This window comes from Cajanus cajan, chromosome 2, assembly GCF_000230855.2.
Source record: "Cajanus cajan strain Asha chromosome 2, NIPB_CcT2T_4, whole genome shotgun sequence".
Lineage (NCBI taxonomy): Eukaryota > Viridiplantae > Streptophyta > Magnoliopsida > Fabales > Fabaceae > Cajanus > Cajanus cajan.
Genome location: NC_138518.1, coordinates 66,061,687 through 66,070,551, shown reverse-complemented (window position 1 = coordinate 66,070,551; position 8,865 = coordinate 66,061,687). Strand labels below are relative to the sequence as shown.

The 8,865-nt window shown below is 35.0% G+C and overlaps 1 protein-coding gene across 1 annotated transcript; it reads left to right on the top strand.

Moving 5' to 3' along the window:
* The first annotated feature begins 3,618 nt into the window (after positions 1-3,618).
* LOC109815514 (U-box domain-containing protein 17) lies at positions 3,619-6,354 on the top strand. Its single transcript, XM_020380264.3, has one exon. It carries the CDS (start codon positions 4,011-4,013, stop codon positions 6,147-6,149), a length of 2,139 nt encoding a protein of 712 aa, XP_020235853.2. The 5' UTR covers positions 3,619-4,010; the 3' UTR covers positions 6,150-6,354.
* Positions 6,355-8,865: the final 2,511 nt, after the last annotated feature.

Sequence of the window (8,865 nt, the reverse complement as noted above, 5' to 3'; positions counted from 1 at the left end):
ATTTTAGAATTTGTCGTTGATTTTATTTGCATATGTGTTGTTATGTTAGTTGTTGTTTTTTAAGTTGAAAGACTCTATAATTAATGAATTCCTTATGAGTTTTTAGGTAGTTGAGGGTTTCTTTGACCATGGTCCAATTTGATTTTGAAAGGAAAAACATATAAGATTTATTTTGATACTCAAGTCTCATAAACTCATTTCACTAAATAACTTGGAGAGAAGAATTTTGGTTTCTAAGAACCCTTCTTCTTCTTTTTAGCCCTTGGAGCTATCATTGAGTGGTGATCCGAAGCAGTGAAGTTGAGGATTGTTGTTGGAGTAGTGTTTTCTCAGAGTTGGAAGCTTAGAGTCATCTTTTACTTTCTTCTCCTCTCCTTCTCGAATTTTGAGACTTTTAGAGGTAAGAGAAACTACGAACTTTGATTCTTATTGAATAAATGATTTGTATGTTAGTTGATTTCACATAAAGATGTTGTTTGCTTGTGTGATTCAAATGAAATTGTAGGGATTGGGGTTTATTGTTTATGAAGCATGCTTGAGATGAAAATTGTTGAATTGATCAAATTGGTGGTTGCATTTGTTTATGGGGCTGGATTTGAGTTGTATGAAGTGTACATGTGTTATCTAGTGTTGCATGTTGGAAATTGTTTGATTTTCAAGTGGTTTGAGCTAAATTCATGAGTCTACAAGTGTAGAACTCATCGCCACATCAGGTGCACCTTCATGACATCGAATGTGGTTCAATTAAGGGCATTCTATCATGTTCACGTCGAACATAAGATTGGTAGCATTACGTTGAGAAGAGAGAATTGTCTCGGGTTTAACTAGCACTGAGCATGGGTTGAATGATGCTCAGCGTGAGGTTAGAGAATTAACTTTGCCTAGAATGACATCAGGTGCTAAAGGAGCGACACTAGGCTTGAGGAGAGAGAATCATCTTCGATTAAATTGAGGTCGGGTGTGGGACTTTTTCATGCTAGGTGTGAGGGCCCATGGGCCCCTACCTAATCCACACCGAGCACGAGTTGTATGACATCGAGCATGGGTGAGGAAGACGTAGGGTAAATAGCGTTGGGTGTAGGTTGCCTTAAATTAACTTGTTATTTTATGATGAAATTGGTGAACATGTATAGGATAATTGGATCTAATACATGTTGTATGATGATTAAGTTGTGCTATATATATTTTGTATGTTGATGTAACATGATGAATCTGTATACATTGATCTAGGATACTATATAATGGATGTTAAGGTTGAAGTTGAGTTAAGTTACATGTTGTTTAGTTGAATAGTTGTATTGGGAATGCTTTGGCATTAGTTATATTGTGTTGATCGACTTAAAGGATAAGTTGTTTTAAAGTTGCATACCTCATTGTGAGGATATTGTGTTGTGACGCTCAAAGAGTCCAATTTTGTTGAAAACTCTTTCTTGGGATATTGACCCTTGAAGAGGATAGTTGAGTCTTCTTTAAGACCCTTAGTGGATACAATATGTAGGCTAGGTCGAGACATACCGACTACAAGCGATCATTGTTAATCTGTATGTGGGTTAGGTCGAAGTATACATGTATAAAACAACCAAATTAGAGTAAGGTACATGGTTAAGAATTATAATCTCTAACTAAATACTAGAAGGGCATAATATTTTGTGGTAATTGACAGACTAATCTCATATGTGGATGAGTTTTACTAGCTAATGCCATAGGAGACTCACACTTAAGTTGTTCTACCTTGACAAAAATACTAAATTTCCTAGTTTAAGTGACAATATTCAAGAAATCATGTTGTTAGGGATTGATATCCCAAATGATTGTTGATCTAGCTGGATTGAAAATATCGTATTGTTCGTTCAATAGGATCAAGCTACTTAGATCACTCATCCACATTATAGTTGAAATATGTGATGACACATATAGTTATTGTATTGTGCATATGATGTGAGATTGAATTGTGTTGTCCATATGAGATGTTGACTTGTGATGATTATGTTGTTGTGTTATATGACACATATGCTATGTTGAAAATGTTTATCTGGGTTGATTGATAAGTTGAGCATAAAATGGTGTTGTTATGATAGTAGTTCATATTCTATGTTGTATATACTCATTCTTTGAACTTTAGCTTACCTTTCATCTGTTTTTATGTGATTGAACTACGATAATCATATTCCATATGAAAACAAAATAGTGATGCTTAATGAAATGCATTTTTGAGGTCTTTTGAGTGGATGACAATATATATATTGTTTTGGTGCCACTCTCATATAGCTATGTTGTCGATATTGCTTGATTAAAAGTTAGGAATATATGTATGTGTGTATATTCCTACTTTTATGAATTTATGTTGTTGTTGAATATTTTAGAGGATTATATGTATTTATCATGGTATGTTTGTCAAAGTACTTAATGTATGACAAAATGTTAAGTAGTAATAGTTGTCATGTTGTTAGTTGTTGAGTCATTAAAGATAAAGATCATATTGGATCGTTACAGTTTTGTGCTCTTAATGTCATTAGTTATCTATTCGATAATCTTAAAATTATTATCTTTTATTTATCATTTTACTAATAAAAAAATATCATTACCCAAATAAAACTTTTATAACAATTTTTCAATATGTTTTTTTAAAGATTTTTAAAACTTTTTTATCATTAAAAACATTATTTTCATTTATTAATGAAAATATATTATTTCCATTTTTTAAATTGAACTTCATTTTATTTATTAAAAAAACATCAATAATAATTATATTTATTTTGCCTCTCTATATATTAATGCATATTTAGTCTATTTTATAATAATAATATTTTTTAATCTACACCTAATATAAAGGAATATCAATGTTTGTAAATCGTTTTTAGTCTTCACTTTTTAGTGAATTATTATATCTCTTAAATATTAAAAAAATAAATTTTCATATTATCTTGAAATAATCACTTATAATCATTTAATATCTCATTCATATAACTATTAGAAATATGAAGTGTCTCGATCTCTCTAATTTAAATAATAATTTAAGTGTATATATAGTTAAATATGTTTAATTTTTCATTCTTGTAAGAGCTTTTTAAAATAGTTATTCCTTTAAAAAAAAATGGGACACAAACAATAAAAATAAATAAACGAATCTGAATATTGGCTTAATTTAAAGATATATTTTTTTTACCACATCTTTATTATTATTATTTTGAAAAAGGACATCACTCCCTCCACTTTGCAATGAAAGTCAAAACCCAAACGACATGCAAAAACCTAACCTTCATAGAATAGAATCATAGATTCATAGATGCCCAATTCATTTTATTCCCACTAGACCCCGTTTCACAAACTCTGACCGCAGGGCCACATCTTATCAAGAACCCTAAACCAAAATTGCACAATCTAATTTACGAAGTCCAACCAAGCCCCCTTTTTTACCCTTTTTCTTTTTACTCAGACCAGAAGTAAAAAAAAAAAAAAAAAAAAAAAAACCCAAACCCCTGACCCTCTTGTCTCTCTCCCTGGGAGGGTTCACCATCTTCCTTCCTCTTCCAGTTACAGCAAAGTTAAACAATTAAAAAAAATAAATAAAAAAATAAAAAGACCATAATCTGAATAGAAACACATTACATAATGACCCGTCAAAGCAAGGAAAGTCATTTTCTGGAGGACGGCTCCATTGAATTTCGTAGTGAGAGAAATTTATAATAATTTATGACCCAAAGAACACAAAAGTCTTTGGAAATTCAGTCCCTTTGTTTCCACATACGCGGATTTGGCCGAAATTATTAGCATAATCCAATCCTAACTTCATCTCTCTCGTGACTTCCAAATTCACACTTCTTTAAACATTCACTCAACCACCGCTAAACTGGTTCATAGCATGCCACCGTTTCCAAACCCACAAAACACTTTCCGCCAAAATCTCTCACCACTCCAAAAATATCCCCTTTCCTTGGGGAAATAGCACCGTTCCTCAAATCACCATCTGGGTGCCACCCAATTTCGGAAAATACAAAATTAAATTTCCGATGGCTTCTGGGGCAATTTTCTCGTCGCTCCGGCGGCGTCGCTCGCCGTCTCTGGAGGCGTTTCTGGCGCCGGTTGACCTCTCCGGCGTGATGCTGGTGGAGACGCTCATCTCCGTCGCCGGCGAAGTCGCGTCCTGCTTCTCCGGCCACCGGTTCCCCTTCCAGCGCCGGAACTCGCGTTCCCTCATCGGAAAAGTCGAGATTTTTCGGTCAATGTTAGAGTGTTTGAGAGACTCCGGCGGCGGCGCTCTTCCCCCCACGGTGGTGCTCTGCTTGAAGGAGCTTTATCTGTTGCTGTATCGCTCCAAGATTCTTCTTGATTACTGTGCCCAATCGAGCAAGTTGTGGCTGTTGCTTCAGAACCATTGTGTTTCTGGTCACTTCCATGATTTGAGCCAAGAATTCTCGACCCTTTTGGATGTTTTCCCCGTTGGGGAGGTTGGCCTCAGTGATGATATTAGGGAACAGATTGAGTTGTTGCAGAGACAATCCAAAAAGGCCAAATTGTTCATAGACAAGAAAGATGATGCACTTAGGATAAGGTTCTATTGGTTTCTTGATGAGTTTGAGAATGGAAGGGTTCCTGATTCTAAGGACTTGAAGTGTTTCTTTGTGGATAAGTTGCAGATTGTTGATGCTAATAGTTGCAGGGTGGAGGTTGAAGCCTTGGAGGAGCAGATTGTGAATCATGAGGGCGATGTTGAGCCAACAGTTCCTGTGCTTAATGGCATGGTGGCTATCACAAGGTATTGCAGGTTTTTATTGTTTGGATTTGAGGAAGAATTGGAAATTGAGATTCAGAAGAAGGGGAGGAAGAGGTTGATTACTCAGGAAATTGCTGAAACGTTTTTGACTGTTCCCAAGGACTTTTGCTGTCCTATTTCATTGGATTTGATGAGTGATCCTGTGATAATTTCCACCGGTCAAACTTATGATAGGAGGTGTATATGGAGGTGGATGGAGGAGGGACATTGTACTTGTCCCAAAACGGGGCAATTGCTTAGTCATAATAGGCTTGTCCCTAATCGTGCTCTTAGGAATTTGATTATGCAGTGGTGCACTGCACATGGGGTACCCTATGACCCCCCTGAGGTGGCTGATGCATCTGTTGAGATGTTTGCATCAGCTTGTCAAGCTGCCCTTGCAGCTAACAGAGGGACCGCCACGCTTCTCATTCAACAACTCGCTGATGGGTCGCAGGCTGCAAAGACTCTTGCTGCTAGGGAGATAAGATTGCTGGCGAAAACTGGAAAGGAAAATCGCGCCTTCATCGCGCAAGCTGGGGCCATTCCTCATCTTAGGAACTTGCTTTCCTCTCCTAATGCTGTCGCACAGGAGAATTCTGTGACTGCATTGCTCAACTTGTCTATTTATGAAAGGAATAAAAGTATGATCATGGAGGAGGAAGGGTGTCTGGGATCAATAGTTGAGGTGCTGCAATTCGGGCTCACAACTGAGGCAAGGGAGAATGCTGCTGCAACATTGTTCAGCCTCTCTGCTGTCCATGAGTATAAGAAGCGAATCGCTGATAATGTGGGAGCTGTTGAAGCACTGGCATGGTTGTTGCAAGAGGGGACTCAAAGAGGGAAGAAGGATGCTGTTACAGCATTGTTTAATCTCTCCACTCACACTGAGAATTGTTTGAGAATGATAGAGGCAGGGGCAGTCAAGGCTATGGTTGTGGCTTTGGGGAATGAAGGAGTTGCTGAGGAAGCAGCTGGTGCCTTGGCCTTGATTGTTCGGCAGCCGGTTGGTGCCGTAGCTGTGGTAAAGGAGGAAGCAGCGGTTGCTGGATTGATTGGAATGATGCGTTGTGGAACGCCGAGAGGTAAAGAGAATGCAGTTGCAGCATTGTTGGAGCTGTGCAGGAGTGGCGGCAAAGCTGCAACCGAGAGGGTGGTTAAGGCACCAGCTTTGGCCGGATTGCTTCAAACTTTGCTTTTCACAGGGACAAAGAGGGCAAGAAGAAAGGCAGCTTCACTTGCTAGAGTGTTTCAGAGATGTGAAAATGCATCTCTGCATTATGGTGGATTAGGTGTGGGTTATGCATTTGCTAGTGACTCAGCTTCAACTAGGAATACTACAAGCTTTGTGAGTGATGTTTCACTTCCGATGTCTATTTCTGTTCCTGTGTTATAATGGTAATATTCATTCCCATTTTTATATGTTCTTGATTTTTGTTGTAACTCTATAGATTCTTTCATTGAAATTGAAAGTCATTGAGTATAGGAATACCAGATGTATTCTAAGAATGATGTGTTGTTGAGCAGTTAGCTTCAACCAATGTGTAATCACTTATTGCAAGAAAGAATACAAAATGTTCTAAAGTGGAATTATTAGATCATTTCAGGAGTCCTATTTCTTTTGTGCTTTTATGCTGCTAGCCATCACTGCGGATAAATTTCCACAATGCCAATTTATGGGATTTTTAATAGTAACGCTACTTCTTTTATATGTATGATTGCTGCGATTTTGACTAGGCACATATGCATTCACGCCACATTTGTGTTTAATTCTTACAATGTGAACTTGTTTTGTTAAATTTACAGGGAGTCATCACGTGCGCTATTGTGAACATTTCTTTCTATTTTAAGAGTTACTAACGATATATTTTTAGGATATAAAAACTTGGATTTAGCCAATGAGGGTTATGACAGGATGAGTAACAGTCTTGAGTTGTTTTCTAATGGCTACTGGTATTTTTTTATTGGTTGGTCATTTATAAATAACATAGGATCACTGAACTTTCTTGTGCAACAACGGTTTTTTTTATTTTCATCAACATGTGTATCTTGGAACATAGGTAGTTTATATTAACTTTCTTTTTATTACTTATTTTATTAGAGCATGGACACGGGGTAGCCAAAATTTGAACTGATTTACACAGCGGGAAAGTATTTAAACGGTAAGATAGTGTAGTTTGTCATAACTTTATATTTGTGTCTTTATTTATAGTGCAAGTATATCGAGTTGTCAGATGTCATCTTTGCTTAAAGCGAGGTAGAATACATTCTCTTTGTTGGCAAGTTTTCAGTTATCAAATTTGTAGTCTTCAATTCAGATTCCAACTGAGTTGTAACGAGTTAACCTCAAGCGTATTGTAACATGCATGATTCCGTGTTAACATAGTCCGCTAATTCTGTCGCGAGAAGTATCTATTCTTGTATTCTAGACTACACGAGTGAATGTTCAATTATTTGACTGCCATGATTTTTTTTTTTTTTTTAAGGTATCGTGATCTATTTAAGAAACCGATTTCTTCTAATAATTTTTTTTATATATATAATTCTACTGCAAATAAAGTTATTTGTCAGTATCTTGTTTATTTGGCTGCTATGATATGACTACCTTTTTCTGCCTAACGTTAGAAGGATTGTGAATCACACAAGAGATGCTCTATCATTTTGACTCTTACTCGCTTTGTTCAATTCCTATGGGCTCGGGGGATAATGGGCAGGTATATTAAAATAATGTGCAGCATATGATATGCAGATACTGAGAAAAGTTGAGTGGTATTTGGAGATTAAAGTAGTTGGTGGCATTGAGTGGTGGAGGATGGGCCTAACATACTATTCTTTCTCATATGAACTGACATGAGGGGTCGGCAAAGGAGGCGCCATTTGATTTGTTTCGATTAGATTATTATCATTGGTTGATGGCAGCAACAATAATAGCAAGCTCATGATTCTATATATCTATATATATAATATCACATTAAAAAGAATAGGAAGATAAATTGAATGATGCTGCCTGCTGCTTTTATTTAATAAAACATACTGATAAACCATAAACGTCACACTAGTTTGTACACTCAGCATCTATCTGAAAAAATAGATAATTAAAAATATATATGTGATTATTTAATATTAATTACTTGCGAGGTAAAATGAACTATTATTGTCCATTTTAATACTTTCATCATATATTAATTATGTATTAGTACGTAGTACTATATTTTTAACATGTAGTTAATTATTTTTTTTTAGTATAAGAACATTCTGTGTCACATCATGCCACATCAGTTCTTTTTCACTTTATGGGTTGCTTAAATTTTAACACTGGAATTTTTACAAGCAACTTTGCTAAAATTTAAGCGACTCATAAAGCGAAAAAGAACTGATGTCGCATGATGTGGCATAGGGGGTTGCTTATAAGCAATCCCCACTGCAGATGCTCTAAGGGTTTATATATAAGTTAGACGTAGGTTAATTTATCAGTTTTAAAATATTGCATGAATTATATTTATAGATAAAAGAACTTTTTATAAAAATAGAAAGTTAGAGGTCTAATAATGATTAAGTAGCACGAGATTGAGTTAATGCTTTTGGAATCAATTTTTATTCATATTAAAATAATATTTACTTAGTAAAAATTATGTCTTATAAAGAAATTAATTTTTGATTGTTAATTTTAAAATATTACGTAAATTATGTCTATTAACTAAAAAAAGATAACAATCATACTAATTTGTACAAAATAGTAAAACAAATAAGCATAAGAATCAAGATCTAAGGTCCAAAGATAGACAGAAGATTGAAGGGGATAATTGAAGAAACAAATTATCTTCTAATATGAATAGAACATGTTGTGTTAGTTTAATTTATTTTAGGGTTTTCTTTTAAAAGAGAAATCGGGTTAAACAAAATTCTAAAGGAAAAAAAAAACTTATTTTAAAAATTTGTTCTTATTGAAATCTCAAGATTTAGTAGTATACTACTTAAGAAATTTCATGTTTAAAAAATTATGGAATAATTAAATATTTTAAATTAAAATTAAAATAAGTTTTAAGCTCTAAAAAGGATGGACCAAACCTATTTAGTTTCTTTTAGTTTCTAAAAAGAGAAATATATTTCTT

Excerpts from the sequence above, each read along its gene's own strand:
- LOC109815514 (XM_020380264.3), top strand. The coding sequence starts at position 4,011 with ATGGCTTCTGGGGCAATTTTCTCGTCGCTCCGGCGGCGTCGCTCGCCG.